Source organism: Miniopterus schreibersii (genome assembly GCF_964146895.1).
Source record: "Miniopterus schreibersii genome assembly, chromosome: 16".
Taxonomy (NCBI): domain Eukaryota; kingdom Metazoa; phylum Chordata; class Mammalia; order Chiroptera; family Miniopteridae; genus Miniopterus; species Miniopterus schreibersii.
In genome coordinates this window covers 21,360,708-21,384,755 of record NC_138116.1, presented here as the reverse complement: position 1 = coordinate 21,384,755, position 24,048 = coordinate 21,360,708, and the positions used below count along the sequence as shown (strand labels likewise).

Genomic DNA, 24,048 nt, shown 5'->3' with positions numbered 1-24,048 from the left:
GCTCTCCAAACTCTCATTCTAACCAATGTCATGAAAAGCCCGCTTCTAGAAGGGCCAGGCAGGACAAAGTGTTGGGCTAGTCTGATTCTGGAGGAGCCATTCTGGGGCCAGGGTGGAGGTGGCGAGGTGTAATTGAAATACTCTGACCTGAGATCAAATTCTGAGTTCTGGTTCAGGTTGGGACCCAGCAGGGACCTATGGCGAGTTACTTAAAACTGAGTTTGCTCATCTGCAAAACGGGGCATGTGTCAACTGCACTTGAAGCACCGCGGACGCAAAGGCAGTTATTACGCACCAAAATAATACCATTTGATCTTAGTATCAGGTCCTATTGAGACGCCCGAGGGGCCCAGAGAGACCAGGCCTAGAGTGGGCGGGGCTGGGCCGCGAGGGGACTACAACTCCCAGGAGGCACCGGGCCGGCCGGCGCTGGGCGGTGACGTTGCGGGGGCTGGCGCGGGGCGCTGATTCGGTCGAAGCTGCCAGCGGGGTGGCTACGGCCGCGGGTTGTTGCAGCTGCTTAAGCAGCAGTGGCCCCCGCCCCCGGGCACCTCTCGCGGGCCCTCGAGGGCCCTACACCTCCGGCCCCGCAAGGTGAGTCCGAATGGGCGGCCTCGGGGTGGCCGAACCGGGACGCGCCTGGGGATAGAGGTGGGGCGGGAATGGAGGTGGGAGCTGCAGGGGGGTCGCCCGGGGCTGGAGGGGAGAGAGGCCGGGTGAGCGGAGGTGGGGGTGTGCATCGGCCCGAGGGATGCCCAAAGGCGAAAGTGGGGGCCGAGGCCGGGGGTGGAGCGTGGGGAGGAGCGCTAGAGCTCGCGCTTGGGGTGAGGGGCCCGGGGCGGCTGAGCTTCGGGGGTGAAGGTTTGGCCGCTTCCAGGGCTGGGTGAACGCGTGGAGGCGGGGGTGAGGCTCCGGACCTGGCCAGGCTCCGAGCGCGAGGTCCTAGGCTGGGGAGCGGAGCGGGTGGCCCCCCTTTGGTTTGAGGTCCCACTTAGAAAACCCAAACAATAGTGAGGACTCTGCCTCTTCTCTTCGCTTCACCTTCTCGCGGGCTAGTGGGGGTTCGCTCTAGTACTCGCCTTCTTTCTATTTCTACCGCCCTCCGGAGTCCAGAGCTAAGAGGGGAGCTACTGTGGCCCTGCGGGTTGAGGGGTGGGCAGAATGAAAATGGCATTGTGGCGTGCTGCCAGGGACTCCCCGTCGGGGTCCAGTTGCAGGCTTGGGTGTTTTGTGCTCCTTTACCCAGAAGGGAAAAGGTTTGTTACTTAAAAGGCTGCTCTGCTTGAGGGAGAGAATGGGAATCTCTCACCTGGCAGCTGCCCTGGGACTACCTGTGGCCTTGGCTTAGGTGTTTGACAGACACGCTGGGCAGGAATATTTGTGTTTGGAGGCAGGGGGAAGGAAAGGGAGTAGTGGGAAACAGCTACCAGCAAGAAAGTAGTTAACAGAACAGAGTTGCTGCAGGCTCTGGTTGAGGCAGGTTATGAAACCACATCAGGGACTGGTACAGGCAGCCACCTGCCAGCTATGGCCTCTGAACTTTTCAGTCTCAGATGTTGTAGATTTTCTTTACTTCTGCCAGCTTCTCCCCACATCTCTCCTTCTGGGCTAGGGACAATTTTGGTTATTTTACTAACGGAAATGAAATGTATGTACCCTTAGTTACACAAAAGGCTTGGAGTACTTCCTGGCTGCCAGTCTGTTTTCTTAGTTTATTGATCTGGTCTATCCTTTTTTGGGGGAAGAGGTCTCCGGGGATTTCTGCTCTCAGGGCAGTTAGTGTCCAGGCTCACGAAGAAGCTTCCCAGGGTGCCAGCTCCTAAGTGTAGCCCCCTCATAGACTCATCTGGCTTCATTGGATGCCCTCTTTCAGCCAGAAAGGAGTGTAGAGTGACCTGGGATTCAGCAAGGTCCTTGGCATTCCTGGACAAAATACCAGAGAGGGCTAGGGGTCTCTACTTCTACACCCTGTACGTCTAGGTTAGAAGTGGGGAGAGGCAGCAGCTTCTGGTAGACTGGGGAGCTGTTTCTCCTTAGTCAGTAGTAAGTCCTTCAGAGCCCTCAGTTCCTAACCAGCCCCATCTCTCCCCACCTCCCAAGGTGGAAGCTTTTGCATAGTAGGTTCCCAGGAGCTGTGTTGGGGTAACTGAAGCCCCAAGCCCCTGGGAAGGTGAAAACCCAGCCAGTCCTGGTTTTCTAGTTCCCTGAGTTTCTGTTGGGCCCAATTATCCAGCCTAATGGGCTGAGCTGATGTGCCCCAGGAACATCACTTCTTCGGAGATGCACCCTGGGTCATCTCACATATGTTTGCCTATTGGAGAAGTGTGTTGTGTGTCACATTTCCCGTGAGGTCTCTAAGCTTTGAGCTGTCTGAGAAGAGGAAACTCGTTTCCATTATCCTGGAGCTAAGGAACTAATGCTTGAGAAACCTGGTGCCTACACATGCTCGGCTGTGATCTTAGTCAGAGATAGATAGCAACGGAGTCTGGGGGGCTTCACTGCAGCAGGGTGAGGGAGGTGGCCTTCTGGGCACTTCTAGGATATACTTCCATCTGGGACCCCTTTCTGTGTCTCCAGGAAAGATGGGGCTGTTACCATGGAAATGACCTTAGGGTCTTTATCAGACAGGACCTTCCCTCAGCTCAGGAGGTGAACCAATACAAAGGCACCATCTGTTCCCACCTCCTGCTGGTCACAGGGCCCTCAGGGACCTGGCGACAGCAGAGCTCTGGACAAGAGACTGCTCATTTCCTTCCTTACCTGCATCCAGGAGTGCAGCTGAGTTGCATTGTTTCCTGGGCACCAAGGGCAATCCTGGTTTCTCCTACTGCATGCTTCTGCCATCAAAGCTGGGCAAGGGAAGGCAAGGTGCTACGAACACCTGGAAACAGGTGCTGGTGCTGAGAAAAGAGGCTAAAGTGAGCCTCTTTTGGTAGACTTGGGGAACTGTTCCTCTCTCCTTAGTCAGTAGTAAGTCCTTCAGAGCCCTCAGTTCCTAACCAGCCCCACCCCTCCCCACCTCCCAAGGTGGGGGCTTTTGCATAGTAGGTTCCCAGGAGCTGTGTTAGGGTAACTGAAGCCCCAAGCCCCTGGGAAGGTGAAAACCCAGTCAGTCCCGGTTTTCTAGTTCCCTGAGTTTCTATTGGGCCCAATTATCCAGCCTAATGGAAAGGGGGCAGGAGAGAGGCTGCAGGTGTGGTTTGGTGACATTGGGAGGGGTATGTTGATGTGGGTTCCAGCTATTGTGGGAGCTGTAGATGTTGGCCATGTTCTCTCTCCTCACCTCTCTGGTGGGGAAAAGGGCCCTGGTGGTTTGGCAGCAGAGTGGGTCACATCACGAGTGTTAGCCTGAGTTGCTGCCAAGTGGATAAAACATCTGGTTGGGTGGTTTTGTGTCACCAAGAAGGAGACTTCCAGGTCTGGGCAAAGGTTGTCCCTAGTCTGCTGTTTTCTCTTTTCTTTTCTCCCTCCCTCTTTCTATCCTGTCAGCCCTCCTGGGTCTGGATTGGTAGACCCAGTACTGGAAAATTAGGAGAGATGGGTAGAAGCAATGACACCTGCCTCCCCCCAATATTTTATCCAGTGGTCTCCTTGCAGGGCCCACATCCTTTTATTTCTTCTGATGGAGAAGGTGGGGAAAGGGTAGATGTTCCATATCAACCCTCGGTGAGACAGTCCAGCAGGGGTTATGCTGATTGATTTTTTAGGGTACAGGCTTTGTGAGAAGAGGGCCCTTGCGGGAATGCTCTGGACGATGAGACTGAGGGAGGGGTAGTGGTTTCTTTGCTCTGGGGCTGAATGCTTCTTGATGACCTATCCTCCCAGGCAATCTGCCTGGAAGGGGACTGTCCCAGTTGGATGATGTATGGTGTTTATCCCAGTATTGGGAAATGAAGAAAGTTCAGTCCACATGGACTTTCTTTGGCCTCCTTGTTTGTGAATCAAAACAGTAGAACTGTCTGGAATTCTTGGGGAGAACAGGATTTGGAGGGTGTGAGGGGGCAGAGAAAGTGGTGTGACCTGTCTCACCTGTGCTGCTTGTTTGCAGAACAGCGGCAGGAGGGGGCAGCAGGATGAACGTGGGCACGGCACACAGTGAAGTGAACCCTAACACACGGGTGATGAACAGCCGCGGCATCTGGCTCTCCTATGTGCTGGCCATCGGGCTTCTCCATGTCGTGCTGCTCAGCATCCCCTTCGTGAGCGTCCCTGTCGTCTGGACCCTCACCAACCTCATCCACAATATGGTGAGGGCCTGCCTGCTGCCCACTCCGATTGTGTGGGCTGAGGAGTAGAAGGAGCCCCCAGACATGGGCCAGAAGTCAGGGTGACATGCTGACAACATCTGTCACCAGAGTCCAGACCAAGCTCTCTCATCTCTGCCCCACTTCCCCTTCTGGGTTCCAGCCCTGTGCACTCAATGAAAGGACTAAAATCTGCAGATTTCTCCATATCTCCAGGATGAGATAGCTTGTGTACCTGAAAGATGGGCCATTGAGAGCTGAACTAAGGGTCCCAGAGTCCCCAGGACTCAGGCGCCTAGCCTGGTGCAGAAATTCCCCTTCCCCAAATTAGGATCTCAAACCATCTTTGACTCTTGCCTCTCTCTGCTCCCTCACCATCTGCTTGCTACCTTGTACTCTTTTGGTGGACAGGCAGGGGCCTAGTTCCTTCCTACCAGCTTGTCCCCTCCAGGCTGGCACAGGGAGGCTACTGTGGGACTGGAGGGCAGTTCTACGCTACCTCCTTCCATGTGTCTCCTCATGTCAGGCCTGCCCTCTCACCCTTATTCTCTTGCCAGGCTCCCAGCTGCTTCATCCTGACCTCCAGCCCACATGCCCCTGCCCACCAGAGGGAGGCTCCAGATCACCCAGAACCCACTTCTGTGACTAGGGTGGAGAAGCTAAGCTGGAGGGCCTTTTGCCTTTTGTGTCCTCTAATGAAAGCCCCTCCCTCCAGGGCATGTACATCTTCCTACACACGGTGAAGGGGACACCCTTCGAGACCCCGGACCAGGGCAAGGCAAGGTTGCTAACCCACTGGGAGCAGATGGACTACGGGGTTCAGTTCACAGCGTCTCGGAAGTTCTTGACCATCACACCCATTGTGCTGTGAGTGCCCTGGGTAGAGGAGGACTCTAGTAGTCAGGCCAAGGCCTGGGAGACCCTGGGGCCCACCAGGCTTAAACCCCTCGTTAGTTTGGCTCTTAGTATAGGAATGAGGAAAGGAAGGGAAGTTGGAGCATCTCTGGTCATATGTTGGCTCAGGCCTTGCACCTCCCTGGCCCTCTTTCTTTAGTTGGGGCATCCTTCCTGCCAGTGAGGTAGGCCCTCAGGCCTGGGGTAAAGCAGTGGGACTGGGTTGGGAGGGATCTCTCTATCTGGGAGATCTTGCCATCCTATTTCTGTCCTGGGGGCCTTTCCCATAACTTCTCAGCTGTCAGGAATTTGCCTCTCCCCACCCAGGGAGTGAGGGAGGGAGGGGTCCTCCAAACAGAGTCTTATACCTCTCCTTAATTTTCCACCAGGTACTTTCTCACCAGCTTCTATACCAAGTATGACCAGATCCATTTCATCCTCAACACTGTGTCTTTGATGAGTGTGCTCATCCCCAAGTTGCCGCAGCTCCATGGAGTCCGGATTTTTGGAATCAATAAGTACTGAGAGTGTAGCCCCTTTCCCTGCCCAGATGGCAGGAGAGGGGTAGAAGCCTGTGTTGTGTTGCTGAAGACAGAAGGAGCCTCTGGATACTGCCAGAGATGGGGGTTGAGCCTCTGGGCCCTAGTTTCCCCCCTTACTTCCCCCAGTAGCCAACTTGAAGTAGCTTGTAATGGAGTTGGGGTTTCTCCCCACCCCCGCCCCCTGGCCTCTAACCCTTCTGATTTTTTTTATCTTTTTCTTTTGCCTTTTGGATAGAGACTCCTGGGGGGTGGTCATGGAATTGGCTGGGCTTCCAGGCTGAACACAGGCCCGTGAGCTTGGGACAAGAGGCAAGGGAAACCCCCTGCTCACTTTCTCCTTCTCAGATCGCTAAAGCACTTTAACCCCTGTGAGGGGACGGTACAGCTTCTAGATTGTTTCACTTTAGTTCTGAAGCTCTTAGGACGACTCTCAGTGTGTGCTTGTATTTATGAAAGCCAGTGGGTGATGGTGCCTCATTCCTCTGGGTAGAGCACGTCTAATCAAAGCCTCATGCTTTTGGTGGCTCTCCTATAACCCACCCTGGGTAGTGGGTGGGAGTGGGGAGGGTAAGGAGAGGGATGGTAGAGCTGGGTGTGGATGGCCTGGTCCCAGAGGTGAGGGGGCCAGGATTGCTGCCATGCTGCCTTGTTGGAGGCCGGGAGGGTATAAGAGGGGGTGGGGATGGTGAGTTGAGACTCAGAAAAAGGGGATCACATAGCAGCAGACATTGGTGTGAGGGAAGGAGGGTGGGGAAAGAAGCTAGACCCAACCTCACCCTTTGGGAAGTGGTCAGGGAGGGGGGCATGCTTGGAGAGTTAATTTACCTACAGCATGGGGGTTGTAATAGGGAGACTGCTGTGAGTTTGAGGCTCCCAGGTTGGTGTGAGGGGGTGGAGATGGGTGTAAGAGGCCTGTGAGTTGTTATAAGCACAGGTCCAGTTTGACACTGCCTTCTGCAGTATTGTGAGGGGCATGGGGAAACTGGGACAGAAATGATGAACGGTGGGGCCCTTCACCTCACAGCCTCCCTGTGTAGCTGGCACTGGGGCAGGGCCTCTTGTGCGGCATGCACACATGGGGCTTTGAGGCCACCCCCAAGTGGGTCAGTGGGCTGCAGAGTCCTGCCTGGTTCCTGCTGGTGCAGGGCAATGGAAGGAGCAAGGAGTGGCCTGTAGGCAGTCTCCTCACCCTGAGAGGAGGAGAGGTTGGGCAGGAGCCCCAGCAGGGCTGGAGAGGAGCTGCCTTCTCCCTCCCCAATCTGACTAGGGCCTGTGTTACTTTTGAAAAGGTGTGGGTGCCCGTGCCCCTTCCCAGGGCCCCGAGGGACAAGGGGACGCCATTGGCTCTGTTTTCTGCCTCTTGGTCCCCTGGCGCCCACCCCATGTATCATAGGGAACTTTCACCTCAAAATCTTTCTAAGCAAAGTGTGAATAGGATTTTTACTCCCTTTGTACAGTATTCTGAGAAGTGCAAATAAAGGACAGTGTGTTCCTGTTTCCCCTTGAGTCTGGCTTCTGCTTCCTGGAGGGCCCTGGGGCGGGGGCGGGGGGCAGGGGCGTGGGCAGCAGCTCCTGCTGAGGGCAGTGTGGAAGCATCAGTTGGACCGTCTGCCTGGATAGTAGAAGGGACCCTGTGACTGCTGCTCTTCCTACTGTCCCAGCAGAGCAAGGAGCTGTGAGGGAACAAAGCAGCCACAGGCGGAGAGCAGAACTCTGTTCTGTGACTTTACCTGGCTGTTCTAACCTCAGGACAGAACTTCCACCTCTGGGCTCCACTGGTGGCGCTGGCAGGAAGATGGCTTATGCCATGGCCAGGGAGGAGGTAAGTCCAGCAATTGCTTCATAAATGAAGCTGGAGGTGCCCAATCCTTTCCGCTGAATGCCTTCCCCCGTTCTGACTTCTCTCCCGTCAGTCCTCCCTCCCCGGGAGGACTGCATCTCCTCCTGGCCTATGTGTCTTAGAGGAATCCTCATGCCGCTTTTCCCTGCCGTAAGGATGAGTGGGAGGGGAGAAGGTAACCCTCAGGACTTACTTAGGCTCACATGGCCAGGGAGGGAGGAGTGCTTTAGCGAAGGAACTTAGCTCTCTGAACTCTTATCTCCAAGCTTCTTAGTATTTTAGTTTGTTCTGAGCAGTAATCATCTGCTATTCCTAGGACAGGTACAAAGTCCTGGGTATAAGGAAGCGGCTCCTCTCTGGCCCTGGCCCAGCATCACAGTGTCCTTGGAGTGGGTGTCGGGAAGAGTACAGGATCTTTTCCCAGGCCCACCTACCGCTGCTACCCCTACTGCCCCTGAGTGAGGCCCACACAGCACTGGGAGGAGAAATGCAGCCACCTGGGCTCAGTCCTAGAGGTGGGGTGTCTGGGAGCTTCTGTAGACCTACAATAGTGCAGTCAGCGCCCAGCTGGTGTGGCTCAATGGTTGAACATCGACCTATGCACCAAGAGATCGCTGGTTCAGTTCCCGGTCAGAGCACATGCCCGTGTTGCAGGCTTAATCCCCAGTGGGGGGTGTGCAGGAGGCAGCCAAATGGTGTTTCTCACACAGATGTTTTAATCTCTCCCTCTCCCTTCTCTCTCTCAAAAAATCAATAAAAAAGTATTAAAAAAAAAAGTATAGTCCGGCGAGGGCCTGGGACACATCGGCAATAATTGGTTCAAATCCCAGCTCTGCCACTTACTGGTTTTGTGGCCTTGTCAAATTACTTCTCTGAGCTTCAGTTTCTTCCTCTGTTGTATAAAGATAATACCTCTTAGGGCTATTGTGAGGATTAGCACAATGCCTGGCATGTAGTAAACACTTAATACATGATAGGCATATTAGTATGATTACTATTACTACCATCATCATCTCCTGAAATGTTCTTTTTTGAACTGAGGGAGGCAGGGGCCAGAAGACAGGATTATCTCCGACCAAGGGGTGGTCCCTGAGGTCCCTCCCTGGAAAAGGAGGTGGGTAAAGAAGACAGGTGCCTGAGAGGGCCACATGGGAGCATGTGGTGGGAGCGAGGCGTAGTTCTCCCCTTTGACCCAGCCTCTGAATCTTCAGTGTTTCCCACCATAGCATGGCATTTGGGTAATTGTTCTAGCTACATCACTCATATCCCTAACACAGCCATAGCCATTGTCTGCTGGCACTTGGTTGGTACCCACCTGTATTCTATTTATTTCAAACTCACTGAGTTGCATGGCCTAGTGTGCCTTTTTCTGCAGCATTCCCTGGCCCAAGCTTGCCTGCTCACCTAGAATATTTATCAGATATAGATAGAGGTATACCACTTGCTCCCTGGGTTCAAAAGGAGGGGGAAGTTTCTTACCTCTTGCCTTATTTGCCTCCAGCCCAGCCCTAAAGTGGCTTATCTAAAGGTCTGAGAGGTGGGGCACCTAGCCCTACACAGCTTTCCAGTTCCTTTCGATTCCCTTGTTATAGCTTCCTCAGATGCTGTGGCAAGGAACTGTGCAGAGATCTTACAGAAGGGATTCTCATAACCATTTCTGGTGAGCAGCTGAAGACACAGGAGAGGTGGGTAGCACCTGAAATAGGTCTGTGGGCCCTTGGGCACTGCCTTTCCAGACACCCAGAAGAATTCCTAGGTTGGGAGTGAGTTGAGAGTTGGACACCATGATAGGGGCAGGGACAGAAAAGGAAGCACTTAAGGGAATGTGGTCAGAGGAAGGATGGGGAAGTAGAATCCTGGCCTCAGGAGGGAAGCAAAGGAGCCTGAGGGAAGGGAAAGAAATCTCAAAAAGAGGAGTTGCCGAGTGATTGATAGAAGGGGAGAGGGTAAGAAGGATCTGGAGGTAAGAGAGCCTGAAAGGCCTAATGTGGTGGGGACAAAGAGCTACTGCTGAACAGAAACGGGGAGGGAGCAGCTGTGTCAAACTGGACTGGGGATGAGCCTGTGGAGGGTCCCACAGAGTGGGGGACATAGAATGGTTACAGGGGCTACCTGTAGACCAGGAGAGGGTGAAGGGGAAAGTGGGTGGGGGAGATGCCCAGGTGGCATTTTGGAATTCATTTTATTTTACCAAGTGTAAGGAGACTCTTCAGAAGGTGACCAGAAACTGAGGAGAGAGACCTGGAGGGGGGCTGGCCAGGCTACCCAGCTCCAAGCCACTCTTGCACTCCATCCTCTTAACCCCCTCGTTAATCCCCACCCGAGGATATTTTTTCCATTGATTTTTAGAGAGAGTGGAAGGGGGGGGGGAGAAAAAGAGGGAGGGAGGGAGGGAGGGAGAAAAGGTGAGACAGAGACATTGATTGGTTGCCTCCTGCATGTGCCCTGACCAGGGGCCGGGGATCAAACCTGCAACCCAGGTACGTGCCCTTGAAACCTGTCAGCATCAACGATGCTTCTGACTTCAGTCGAACCCGTGATCCTTCGGTGTGTGGGCCGACGCTCTAACTACTGAGCAACATGGGCTGGGAGCCTTTCTCTTTTGTTTCCTTTTGAAGTTTACTTGGGAAATGGTTGGTAGGGGTACCCATGCAACTGCTTTGCAGAAGACAGCAAGGGAGGGAGGCCCAGGAGTCAGAACCAAAGGAAGAAGTAATCATTTGGGGTTGGTAATGTGAGGCCTGGCAGCTATGCCCCTCATCCCTTCCTGGGTCCTCTGTTTATCAACACCGGTGAGAGTCTGGCTAGGGGATGGTGGGCCTGCCTTCCCATCTCTCAAGGTCCCTCTGGGCAAGGGGACAACTCTGCTCTGGGAGATACAGAAAACAGGTCTCACTTTCCATTTGGGACAATCACTATTCCATCCCTCCTCCAGAACGGTTCCATGAGGGGCAGAGGAGAATCAGCATTTGTGGTGATCACTCCTCTTTAGTGTGTAGTGACCACCTTACCTTCTAGAAACAGGGAAGGCAAATAATCCCAAGTCCTGGTTGTCCTAGAACCTTTGGATCTTCCTTGACCCCAAGCTGCCAAAGGTAGATTTAAAAACCTGAATATCTCCCAAACTGAAATTGGCTTTCTTTTCCCAGTTGGTCCAGGCACAATGCCCAGTATATTTGAGACCATCACAGGAGCTGTGGTCCATGAGTTGGATGCTGGAGGCGAGACGATTGCAGCCAGAAGCATCATTGATGCTGACAGGTTTCGTTGCTTCTGTCTGGTGACGGGGAAGAGAAGTTTGTTGGGACGCCGCCATTACTACAGTACAGGCCTCACCCTAGAGGACATACTGGAGAGAGAGGAGGATAAAGAGCAGTTTGAAAAATTGGATTCTGGACCCCAAGGTCAGTATGAGGTACATGAGAGATAACCAGCCAGGAGACTTTGCCCCCGCCTACTCTGCCCCACCCTCAACTCCCCATTGCCAACAACCAAGTCAACCAGTCAACAAAGAAACTGTGGAATTTGTATGAACATGTCCACACACCTCAGTTTAAGAAATACACAGAAGAGCTGCAGGGGAGATGGGAATGGGGGAAGTGGAAATTTGTTTTTCTTGGAAACTATTCCTAACTAGTCTTTTTCGCCCCCATTTTTTACGCCTGGTGGGCATGGGTGTAAAATAATTTTTTTAAAGCTTTGTAAAATAATTAATTAATTAATTAATTAATTAAATATATCTTTATTGATTTCAGAGAGAGAAAAGGAAAGGGAGAGAGAGAGATAGGAACATCAATGATGAGAGAGTCATTGATCGAGCCCACAACCCCGGGCATGTGCCCTGACCAGGAATTGAACCCCGATCGCCTGGATCCTAGGTCGACGCTCAACCGCTGAGCCACGCCCGGCCAGGCTGTAAATAATTTTTTAAAAATATGTTTTTATTGATTTCAGAGAGAAGAAGGGAGAGGGAGAGAGATAGAAACATCAGTGATGAGAGTCATTGATCGGCTGCCTCCTGCACACCCCCTATTGCGGATTGAGGCGAGAACCTGGGCATGTGCCCTGACCGGGAATCAAACCATGGACTCCTGATTCATGGGTCAATGCTCAACCCGGGTATAAATAATTTCTTTTAAAATTAGCTGATGTCTTCCCATGTGTTTATATGTTTATCATTTAAGTGGATAAATAAATAGAGGTTGTTTGCTTAGCAGTTAAGAAAGGCTTTAGAGCTGGGGGCATCTGGTTTCTCAGCCTGGTTCTGCCACCTCCCAGCTGGGTGACCTCTGAACAAGTTTGTTTCTTCATCTGTCAACTCGAGCAGACTGTTGTAAGAATCAAATAAGATAAATTACGTAAATCATTTATCACGGTGCCTGCACAGAGGGAAAACTCAAAGTTCGCCCCAAGCGTCCTGCTGTGGCGGTTATTATTTCATCCCTTCGTGTTCCCTGGAGATCATGACTAAGTGGCTGGTGAGCAGAACTCCCCAAGGGCTTGAGGGGATTCATAGAGGAGTATGTTCCATCCCCTGCCTCACACATAGCTATTCTTGGGGTTTTTTGGATTTGGGAAGCCCCAGGGTAAGTGTTGTTGAACCCTCATTTGGAGACTTATATCAATGTCTCACACCTCATGGAGAGGAGTTTTACAGTTCAGACATCTCGGCTCCCACCCATTTGGGCCTCACCATGAGATGGGAGAGAATTCTAACAGTACCACTGTACAGTTTCAGAGCACCTGCCATGTGCTAGGCACTGCTGTTATGTGACTAAGAACGGTGTCCAGATTACTCAGAGGTGGCGGGTGTTTTCATATTGGAGTTTACTTAGGAAAATTTCAGATTAGCATTTTTCTAAGACTCTGAGTCAATTCTCTGAAAAGCAAATTGCCAAGAGCCAGCTTACTAAAAGCTAGTTCTCAATCAGTTTGCCAAATGACCTGTGCCCTGAAACCAGGACTTAGGATGTTTTGCCACGATCATAGAAATTTGACTAAGTCAGTTTAACTTCCTTTAAGGGAAAGTCTCTCTGTTTGCATAAAACATTCAGAGGCAGAGGTGAAACCAAACTTTAAAAAAAATCCATAAGAATGAAGTGAATTGGTAATTTGAATTTTTAGCAACTTGACCTGCTCCCTTTTCAAATGGGTTATTTTTTTTTAACTACATGGTGCTGATGGTGTTGTTAAAGTGTGCCTAGGTTTTTTTGGTGTTTGCTTGTCCTTACTATCTAAAGTCCATACTTCACTGAGATTATCTTAATTTATCTAAAGTCCCTTTCCTGTTCCAGGGCCCCATCCAAGATATCACATTACATTTAGTCATCATATCTCCTTAGGCTCCTTTTGGCTGTGACAATTTCTTAGACTTTCCTTGTTTTTGACAGTTTTGTAGGATGCCTCTCTACTGAAATTTCTCTCTTGTCTTTTTCTCATGGTTAGACTGAAGTAATAATGGGTTTTGGGAAGGAGGACCATAGAGGTAAAGTGCTATTCTCATTACACAATATCAAGGGTACATACTATCAACATGATTCTCACTGTTGATGTTTATCTTGGTCACCTGTGACCTGCCATAGGCCGAGGAAGTGTTCATCAAGTTTCTCCACTATAAAGTTAGTCTTTTATTCCCCTCTCCATGCTGTACTCTTTTTTTTCCCCCCCTCTCTAACATTTTTATTGATTTTTAGAGGGAGAAAAAGGGAGAGGGAGAGAGACAGAAACATGGATGTGAGAGTGAAACAGCAATTGGCTGCCTCCTGCATGCTCCCATCGGAGATCTCCCATTGGAGATCAAGCCTGAAACCTGGGCATGTGCCCTGACCAGGAATACAACTGGCAACCCTTTGGTATATGGGATGATGCCCAACCAACTGAGCCACACTGGCCAGGGTGCCATGCTATACTCCGTGTGCATAAGGTTTGATTTTCCTTTTCTCTCTGATAAAGTACATACAAACTTTTACACTGCTCAAGAGACAAATGGGTCCTGAGATGTTAGTGTCGCACATACAAGACTGATTCCAGGCACTATTTCCACTTCTGCCATGTCTCGCCAGTTCCAAAATGCATTTTCTCTGGAAATTCAGAGATCAGTGTGACCTTTACCCTTCTCTTTCCAGGTCAAAGGGCTGAGTTCGAAGCTGTGGATCAGGTAGACTCAACGGTGATGTCAGAAGTGAAATTGCCCAAAGACATTACAATTGAAGGGAGCTTTCAGGAGTCCCACGAGCATAACATCATGATTTTGGTGTCCAGGATACCCCAGAAATATCTGAATTCCCTCCAGAACAGGTGAGGTTGGAGGTAGGCAGCAGTGGGGAGAATGAAGAGAAGCCCATTTTGGGCACCAAGAGCACCTGGGGGGCGGGGCAGCCTCACTCCCCGTGCCCAGCACTCCTCCAACCCACTCCTTTCCTCAAGCGTGCTGCCTCCACCTCCAGGAAGTTGTCTCATTCTCCCAGGATCAGCCTCCAGGAAACCTTCTTCTGAAGCCCTCAATTCACTCACATCCCTGCTGCCCTCCAGGGTGACTGATTTCTCTGGCTTGAACCCTAACCTACTGGTTCCAAGAGATCACTCTCCTGTTTTCTTATACTGAGTGCCCAAATCTGTATTTTGTGCTTTTTTCACTCTGCTTTGTGGCAAGCCAGAGGTTTTCATGCCCCTCTCTTTCACTGGACTAGGAACAACTTGTGATCAGGGACTGACTTTACTAACCTCTCTGGGTTTATCCCCAGCATCCAGCAGGTTCTCAGTAAGAGAGCTGAAGAGAAGCGAGCACAGTGAAATTAAAGCACCTCTGTAGAACATTTCCTGCACAGAAAGTGCCACCACCCCACCCCAGTGCCACAGAGGTTCTTCCTCTGTGGAAGTACCTTGGTGATGTCCTTGAAGTCCCTCTGATAGCTAAGGTGCTTCCAAGGGACTTAAAGGACATCACCAGCCTTCCCCTCAGCAATTGTTTTTGTCGCTAGTGTTGATGTTTTCTTCCATAACTGGAATTGTTGGAAACTGTGGAGCAGCTCAGGAAAGGGGGCCTCAGGGTTAGCCCTCCCTGAATGGGTGGATTTGTTTTTCCTTTTTAATTAGAAAATGAAAGGCTTATAGTGAAATTTTACTGGTCCTTTGACCAGTCCTTTGAACTACCTCTCCCCACCACAGTATTGTTGGGAAGGAGTCTTTGGAATTTTTCTAAGGGAGCTCAATTTTTTTCTAGAAGGCCTGTTGTTTCTTGGGTGAGGTTAAGTGGTTTGTGCATATAGAGTTGGGGGGCAGGGTACTAGACAGGTAGAGGAATGTCGGCAGAGGGAAGGATGTAGGTCTTCTGTAAGGGTCTTTGATTGCAAATACCAGAAGTTCCATTAGGCATTTAGTCACAAAATGAATTTCCTTATGGAATTGGAGATGCCTCCTGGAGCCCAAGGGTGGACAGTGTGTCCAGGCCCCAGAAACCAGTTTGAGGAGGTGGAGCCCTTTCTCAGAGAAGGGGATGTTGTGTGCTGGGTAGATGCCTATCTCGGTGTCATGGGAAAGGTGCACACTTTGGACTCATACAGAGCAGGGTTTGAATCCCAGCTCTGTACTTATTAGGTGTGTGACCTTGGACCATTCATAACCTGCCTCCGAGCCTCAATTTCCTCATGTGAAAATGGGTGCAATTCTGCCTGCATCATAGGGTTGTGGTGAGGGTGAAATGAAATGGCATGTGAAGGAGCTTGCAGTGCTGGCACATTCTCCCATAAATGCTAGTGAGCTCCCTTCCGACTTGCCTCCTCTTGCCCCCATGGTGGGTAAAGTGCACTTAATCACAAATAGGAACTGGCTGATTGAGAGCGACAAATGTCACTGAGAGGTGAGGCCCCTGAGATTCTGAACTTTCACCCCCTACACTCCCTCCAGGAAGCTGAAGAGTCAACTACCTCCTTTGTTTCTATCAATGCAGAGAAGGGGAGAAGACCTGTATCTGGTGACAGAAACTCTGGAGACAACAAAGGAGGAAACCCTGAAAAATAAACGACAGTTTACATTTTGGAACCAGCTGAACTTTCTCAGCCTCAAATATGAACGCAAGGTTGGGATCTTGGGGAACAGGGCCTGGGGGGAGAGCCAGCCTGGGCCCACCCACTGCCGGTGGAGGAATCCCAGCCCAGACTCCAGGCTCTTCAGCTCTTCCTCCAGGCCTCCCTGAGCAGGCTTGCTCAGGCCTTCTTAGGACTTCCTTCCTTGCCCAAGAAGATGTGTGTGCATCGCTAAGTTCTTCCCCTGGTACTCTCCAGTGATACCCTGTGCTCATCTGCTCCATAGGGCTTCCCGCGGTTCATCATTACATGGGGGTTTCTCTTATTCATTGTTCGCCCCCTGTTCTAAGAGGTAGGCGGGCAGGAGTCACAGCACCTGGAACAAAACAGGTCCTCAATGAACATTTGTTGAATGGACAGTGGAAACAGCATGCATTTTTAAGGTCAGATGTGTGTTCAGCCCTGGCCAGTTTTGCTCAGTGGTTAGAGCGTTGGCCCTCGGACTGAAGGGTCCAGATTTGATTCTGGCCAAGGGCATGTACCTTGGTTGCAGGCTCGATCCCCGGCCCCAGGTCCAGGTGTGTGCGGGAGGCAGCCAGTCAATGTGTCTCTCTCACATTGATGTTTCTTTCTGTTCTCCTCTCTCTCCCCCTTCCACTCTGAAAAGCAATGGAAAAAAATATCCTCAGGTGAGGATTGGGGAAAAAAAAGGTCAGATGTGGGTTCAAATTTCAGCTTTGCTACAGTTTTTAGCTGTGAAACTGGCTGACCTACTGACCCTCTCTGAGCCTCAGTTCTCTCATCTGTAAAATGGGCATAAAATCTCTACCTCCCAGGATTGTTTGGGAGGTCAGGCAAGATAACTATGTAAAGCACCTAGTAATCAATTAATGGGAGTTCCTTTTTCCTAGCACCACAGGACAGTGACTATCCCCCGAAAGACAGTCCTGGGCTATCGAATAAAGCAGCTCTTCTTCCCCAACATGGAAGGAATGAGTAAGCAAGGCCTGGTGGGGGCAGGGTAGGGGGAGCCTGACACACAAGTGGGGTGGGGGTTGATTCAGCCAGGCTCTGTGTCAGCCTGCAGGGGCCTTGGGCTTGAAGGTGCTCACCAGGAAGGAAGAGGGCGGGTTCAGAGCTGGGAAGAAGGACTAAGGCTCCTTGCTCAGGCACCACTGAACCAAGGATCTGCTCCATCATGACACTAATTCTTCTTTAGAGGCTTTAACTCCCATCTCTCTCCCAGTATTTCTTTATTTTTTTTTGGTGAGGGGGAGGGCGTGAGGACTGGGGAGAGACTAGAAAGAGGAACTTAAAGAAAATTGGTCTTTCTGATAACTGTTCTCTCTTTCTCTCTCTTTTCGTGTTGGTTTAGATATTTGTTTCTCCGGGAAAACAAAATCCTTTCCAGAAGGTGAGTGAGCTTCTGGGCCTGTTCATCATTCCAGAATGGGCAAGGATGCTATTTTTAAAAAGAGGATAACAAATAACAAATGGCCTAGAAATATAGAGTTATTAAGACTAAGAATGTAATAGGATGCACCAGGGGTGGAGACTGTGGGGAAGGCAGGAGAAAAACGTGTCTGTTGGAGAAGCAGATTGGATTGCATGTTGGCCCAGCGTTTCCAGGCTCTGACAACTTTGACTTGCTTTGTGGGGGTCAGTGTGCTGGATCCCCGGGTCACAGCCCTTACTGAAGCCTTATTGGCCTACGAAGCATATTTGAATTACACGGTCAGTGCCCGTATGATAGCACTGGTTGTAAAAGGAGCACTGGATTAGGGAGTCAGATGGCCTTAGGGTCTAGTCCTGTCTCTCTCACTCATTAGCTCTATAGCCTCCGGAGCCATGGTTATCCTGACTTTAAAATGAATGGGTTAGACTAGAAGATCCCTGTGATTCTGAATGTGGCTTCCTTTGGAATTTCAGAGTCTTTCCCTGGATCCCAGGAGAACTGTACTGCCTAATAGGCCTTGGGAAGGGGTAGTGAGGTCTAGGTGTGGTTGAAAATTCAAGAAACTCCCAGGAGTTGTAGAAGTTACAGGTTCAGTCCTCGCAAGGCCTTGCTAGCTCAAAAGGGTGAATCTCTGTCATTCTTAAGTGCTGTAACAGAGGAGTCAGGAGGTGGACTCCAGTTCCTGCTCTGACGCATAGTTGCTGAGTACTGAAGGCATGCCGCACCCTCCTGGGCTGCTTTTTCAGTCATCTAGGCATAATCCTCTGGCTGCCTATCTCTGAGGATGTGGAAATGGGTCTGCAAATATAGTGCTTTGTCATTTATACACAATGATGAGGACACAGGCTCCCTGACATGGGCAGTGAGGGCTCAGAGTCCAGGAATGAAAACTTTCATCACCGGGGGAGAATGTCCACAGGGGGCTGGAAGTGACCTAAAGACTGAGACGACTTTTCCTTACTTTGCAGAGGAAGGTGATGGTTCATCTTGTTTAGGTAAGGATGGGAGCCAGCTATGTTCAGGGTGGCTGCACCCCTTCACCCTTGAGCCCTCTGGCCTCAAGGACTGCTGTTCAGGTGAGGTAGCTGAGTATGTATGTGTGTGTGTATGTGTATGTGTGTGTGTGTGTGGGGAGGGCCCAAAGCATGTTTCGGCTTTAGTCTGGAGGTTGCATCTGTCTCCTCTAAACACAGTGGTTCCATTGGTTGTACATAGACATCACCTGGGGGAACATTAAAAGTAGTGATACCTGAGTCCCACCTCCAGAAATTCTGATTTAATTGATCTGGGGTATGGTCTGGGCATCAGGATTTTTAAAATCACTCCCCAGGTGATGCTCACGTAGTCAGGGCTAAGAACCACTGCTCTAACTTCCTCTAAATCCTCACTACTCTTAGTGTGATCTAAAGACTGTACTTTGAATGGCAAGGACTCAATAAGTTTTGATTTCCTGGAGGTGGAGAAGAATTTGGGGTTGGTACTAGACTGGGGATGAGCTAGGGAGATGGAAGTGGGGCCAGTGCGAAGCAGTGATGGTGGATGTCTGGGAAGAAGGATGCTTCATTTTAGCAGGAAGAGATTAGAAGAGGGGAAGATGCAGGAGTGGTCTCCAGAAGAAAAATAGACGAAGAACAGGGCCTTGGTATGGGAGCCTGTTGGGCTGGGTAGGTTGGGTTCTTAATTGCTGCCTCTGCAGGGAAGTCCTTGAGCTTGGTGGGTTTCAGAAACATGAAGGAGATGATGCAGGACACAGTGAGAGGCCTCCAGGATCTGACTGAAAAGGAGCGAGAAGACATGCTAAGCTGCCTCACTAAGTGCCTCACTGAAGATAAGCAGCTGCTGCAGGATCTAGAAGGAAGGGTAAGAGGCCCAAGAAAGAACTGGGACAGAGAGAGGGAGAATCCAGAGTGGAGGGCCGTGGATACACTGCAGGCAACCTGCTCTAGCAGGACTAGTGCTCATCTCCCTGTCCCCTGGTCCTAGGTGTCTGAGGTCCTGACCTCTGGTGAGCTGCAGATGGAGGGCCCAGGAGGTCATCTCATGAGTAGCCTTTTTAATGCTGCTGGGATCTTGGTCAAGGAACGTGGACAAGCCATTCTGGACTTCCTGGATGCCTTGAAGGGTGAGGAGGAGTCTGGATGGACGCTGGTGTGGAAGACATGCTGAGCCCAGGGGCCTATGGGGAACCAAATCTTGGGAGGAAGGTGGTACACCTTGCCTTTACCTTTGGTGAGGAATAAACCATCACATTTCAGAAACTAGCCACCTTCCCCAGGGCAGAGATTGAGGGACTGCCTCCTCTTCCCCCTTGGCACAGTCTGTGACCTGCCGTAGGCCAACAGGGAAGCAGGAGCCACAGCAGGAGCCCACTTGGAAATACTCCCATCTCCATCTCGTGCTGCCAGGAGTTCTCTGGAACTTCCTCTCATATTTGTCTTGGGTCTGATCAGACACTGAAGCCCTGTCCCACTATGTGCCTCTCCTCTCTGCCAACTGCCCTCTTTTTTTACCCTCAGAGCTGTCTGAGGAGAAGGAGCTTATAGCTGAGACCCTAAGGAAGGGGACCCTACCCCTGTTGAAGGACCAGGTAAGAGAGCCCAGGCTGAGGGCCAGGGTCTTAGTAGAAGCGAATGCCCATGCTCTCAAGGGACCCAGAAGTCTCAGGATTCTCCCCCTTCTGACTTCATAGTTCTTTGTCTGCTCATGTCTATCCAGCTGGTTTGTGGCAATTCCCTGGGCATATAGTTTCCAGGACAATTAGGAATGGGCAGGAGAGGGGGATATAAAACTGTTAGTCCCAGGATGGCAGTTGGCACCATCTCAAGTGCCAAAAGGGTTGGTTAGCAGTGTCTGTCACTGTGCTGGGAGAGTATCAGGCTCTCCAGGCTCCGCAGGAGAGGGCCACACTGGATGACTGTGTCTGCCTTGGGCTCAGGGTTAAGGAGTGTGGCCAAGTATTATCCATTGCTGGTATATTTCTATGTTTCTAGCTTTTACAGTCTGGTGAGTTTCCTTCCAGGTGGAGTCTGTCCTGGTGCAGAACTGGGGTGAGGACCTTGATGTGGATTGTGACCCTGAGGCACAGATCTTCTGTGCCCTTTACGTTGCTGTCTCCATCCTGCTGCAGCTGAGTGAGAAGCCTGCCTCTGTGTCTTCCTGTTAGCTCTTTAACCATCATCCCCACAAACCTCTGGGTGCTCCCCTCCCCGTCCATCCTCACCCCGCACCCCATCCCCCGAGTTGCTAGAATGAGGTCTTTAAAGCAAGCAGCTGGCTCTTCTTCAATTCATCCCATTCCCCATATGATCATGTACAAAACCAGCCTGCACTGTATGCATAGACTTCTGATTAAAAGTGGAAGATTGAGCATATTTATTTCCTCTCCTCGAAGCTTCACTAAATGACAGTAAAGCAATAGAAAAGACATAAACCCACAAGAATAAAGAGAGTGAGGTAGTAGGTAAGGGATTTCAACACATCTTTGGAAGCTAGAGAAACATTAAAGGAGTGCAAGCCAGGAGGTGTGGGACTGCGGGGTGCAGCAGAGATGGCTGCTTTTCCATCATAAGTCTTTTAGTTCTATTTATATCTTTTAAGACAATGCAATTAAAAGTAAAAGACATATGCTTGTTATAAAGTATTTCAAATATTTCTCAAAGTCAAAGGTGAGCCTCTTTCCCCTCTAATATATAACCACTATTAACATTTTGGGGTATGTTAACATTTTTCCTGTGCAACAGTTTTTAAAATGGTAATTTAAACATGAAGCTAGGATGATGTAACATAAATTTGTTTTGTATCTTTTGAACTAGAGTTATTTTTCCTTTTAAGATTATAAAAATATTATATGAGACGGGAATTCTCATACATGCTGCTGGGAGTGTATATTGGTCAGCCACTTTGGAAGACTGACGGTATCTACTAAAGCTAAACATGCCTGTGACCCAGCAATTCCACTTCTAAGGCATGTATCCAAGAGAAATGAGTGCATGTATTTACCAAAAGACATGCACACACAAAAATGTTAACATAAGAGCCCCAAGCTGAAAACTCTTCACATGTCCAGTAACATTAGGATGGATACATATATTGTACATTTATACAATAAAAGAGAACAAATTACTGCTATACATAACAACATGGATGACTCTCACAGACATATGCTGAGCAAATGAAAGAACTTTTAAAAAAAAATTTATTGATTTTATAGAGAGAGGAAGGGAGAGAGAGAAACATAGATTTGTTGTTCCACTTATTTACACATCATTGGTTGCTTCTTGTATATGCCCTGACTGAGGATTGAACCTGCAACCCTGACATATCAGGATGACACTCTAACCAACTGAGCTACCCGGCCAGGGCAAAACATTCAAAAAAGCATCTATCTACCTGCTGACAAAATAAAAGAGCTCAAGCCAAAATGTAAGTATAAGGAGACCCAGGAGATAAGTGAAGTATCAGAACACTAATAAAACTTTACCACAGGTAAAGGGGGTTGAGATTTGCAAATCCAAGCAAGCTGGCCAGTCTTGTGGATTGATGAGTCCAGAAGTCAAGGCCAAGGACCCACCCAAGCTGGGGAGTCTAATAAAAGGTGACTTTCTCCATATTAAAATGGAATCTCATTAAGGTAAGCGTGAATCATCAGTAAATCCACAGCTCTTGCCTCGCCTGCGGGCAACTATAGGGAAGACTTTTGGTATTGAGTAAAGAAGAGGTTTATAAAAAGGAAAGGACAAAAGTTCTGAAATATTGTGGCCATAGGCTAGTCCTTTCACAGAACTTAAATTTGAGTTTCAGAGCATCTCAAATTGCAAACTTAGTTTGTGAGGGAACAGGAGTGGCTGTGTATCTAGATACCTGTCAGAGCCAAACACAAATCTTCTCTGGAGAAAGTTATTTTCATTTCCAAAAAACTTTTAAAGGACAAGAGTGCTTCCCAGTAAAAAAACAACAAAGCATACAACGAAATGACACCATGAACAAGAAGCAGCAGAAACTACAAACAGCTCAGATGTAGATTCTCATGCATAAATGGGCACAATATTTGGGAGAAGTATCATTATAGATTAGTGGGGAAAGGCTAGACTTTTCAATAAATGGTCCAGGACAATTGGATAACCACATGGATAAAAAACAAAATTTGATTCTTACTACACAGCATATATAAAAATTCCAGGTTGATTTTAGATCTAAGTGTGAAAGGCAAAATTATAACTATATTAACATTAAAGACTTCTGTTCATCAAAAGATATAAAGAAGTGAAAAGACAAACCACAGAGTGGGAGAAAGTATTTAAAACACACATAACTTACAAAGCAATAGTACCCAGTATAGGGAGCTTGTATGAATCAATAAAATAAAAAAAATGACCCAGCCCAGCTGGGCATGGCTCAGCAGTGCCTACATTCTGCAAAATTTTCTAAGGAGAGAGGAAGAAAAGTCAACTCACAGCTGGCATCAACAGAAAGCAACAGGTGGCAATCTTGTGGTAGTCAGCACTGCTAAAAGAATGAAGAGACAAGCCACCAAATGGGAAAAATATCTGCAAAACACGTATCTGATAAAGAACATGTCTAAAATATACAAAGACTTCTTAGAGTTCAACAGTAAGAGAAAAAACAATCCAATAAAAGAAATGGACAAAAGGCTGAACACCTCACTGAAGAAGATACACAGATGACAAGCATGTGAAAAGATGCTTGGTGTTGGATGTCGTTAGGGAATTTAAAATGAAAACAACAATGAAATACCACTATATACTTATTAAAATGGCTAAAATCCCCAAACTGAAAATACCAAAAGCTGGTGAGGATGAGGAGCAACAAGAACACATTCACTGCTGATGGGAATGCAAAATGGTAAACCAACTGGGGAGACTGTCAGTTTCTTACAAAACTAAACGTAATCTTATCATAATCTAGCAATCATGTTCCTAGGTATTTATGCAATTAAGTTGAAAACTTATGTCTACACAAAAACCTTCATACAGCCCTGGCCGGTGTGGCTCAGTGGTATAGCGTCGGCCTGAGCAACAAAGGGTCTTGGGTTCGATTCTCAGTCAAGGGCATGTACCTGGGTTGCAAGTTGATCCCAGGCCCTGGATGGGGAGAGTGGCACTTGTGGGAGGTGTCACACTAATGCTTCTCTCTCTCTCTCTCTCTCCCCCTCTCCCTTCCACTCTCTCTTAAAAAAAAAAAAAAAAAATCAATGGAAAAAATATCCTTGGGTGAGGATTAGCAAAAACAAAAAAACAAAAAACCTTCATGCAAATGTTTACAACAGCTTTATTCATAATTACCAAAAACTGGAAGCAACCAAGATGTCCTTCATACATCCATACAATGAAATATTATTATTGTTGTTGTTGTTAATCCTCACTGGAGGATATTTTTCCCACTGATTCTGGAAGGGAGGGAGGAATAGGGGGAGAGAGAGGGAGAGAGAAACATTGATGTGAGAGAGACACATTAATTGGTTGCCTCCCCACATGCCCCGACTGGGGTTGGGGATTGAGCCTGCAACCCAGGTACGTGCCCTTGACTGGGAATCAAACCTGTGACCCTTTGGTGCACGGGTCGACACTCTAACCACTAAGCCACGCCATCCAGGGCACAATGAGATATTATTCAGCAATAAAAAATTATCAAGTCACAAAAAGACATGACAAAAAGACATGGAGGAACCTTAAATACATATTGGTAAGTGAAAGAAGCCAGTCTGAAAAATTTACATACTGTATGATTCCAAGTATATGACATTTTGGAAAAGGCAAAATTATAGAGACAGTAAGAAGATAGTGGTTTTCAAGGATTCTAGGGCAAGGGGGAGAGATGAACAGGTGAAGCACAGGGCATTTTTAGAGTGGTGAAGCTATTTTGTATGAAACTGTAATAATGGTGGACGCATGGCATTACACATTTGTCAAAACACATAGAACTGTATGACACAAAGAATGAACCTTAATGTAAACTATGAACTACAGTTAATACTGTATCAAGGTTAGTTCATTAATTGTACCAAATGTATCATATTAATGCAAGATGT

At 49.0% G+C, this 24,048-nt stretch overlaps 2 protein-coding genes across 4 annotated transcripts; both read left to right on the top strand.

Annotated features, from left to right (window-relative positions):
• The first annotated feature begins 425 nt into the window (after window positions 1-425).
• ORMDL3 (ORMDL sphingolipid biosynthesis regulator 3) lies at window positions 426-7,177 on the top strand. Of its 3 annotated transcripts, XM_081162980.1 has the most exons (5): window positions 458-594; window positions 2,771-2,891; window positions 4,049-4,247; window positions 4,960-5,111; window positions 5,528-7,177. In XM_081162980.1, the coding sequence occupies exons 3-5, from the start codon at window positions 4,074-4,076 to the stop codon at window positions 5,661-5,663; spliced, it is 462 nt and encodes a 153-aa protein (XP_081019106.1). In that variant the 5' UTR covers window positions 458-594; window positions 2,771-2,891; window positions 4,049-4,073; the 3' UTR covers window positions 5,664-7,177. The 3 variants fall into 3 exon arrangements, with proteins under 3 accessions (XP_081019105.1, XP_081019104.1, XP_081019106.1); XM_081162979.1 differs by lacking the exon at window positions 2,771-2,891 and having other exon boundaries at window positions 426-594; window positions 4,054-4,247; XM_081162978.1 differs by lacking the exon at window positions 2,771-2,891 and having other exon boundaries at window positions 439-594.
• Window positions 7,178-10,675: 3,498 nt separating this feature from the next.
• GSDMB (gasdermin B) lies at window positions 10,676-20,780 on the top strand. The gene is made up of 10 exons (XM_081162977.1): window positions 10,676-10,924; window positions 13,646-13,817; window positions 15,426-15,597; window positions 16,456-16,540; window positions 16,920-16,958; window positions 17,969-17,995; window positions 18,697-18,860; window positions 18,984-19,122; window positions 19,517-19,587; window positions 20,020-20,780. Exons 1-10 carry the CDS (start codon window positions 10,684-10,686, stop codon window positions 20,161-20,163), a joined length of 1,254 nt encoding a protein of 417 aa, XP_081019103.1. The 5' UTR covers window positions 10,676-10,683; the 3' UTR covers window positions 20,164-20,780.
• The last annotated feature ends 3,268 nt before the right edge of the window (window positions 20,781-24,048 follow it).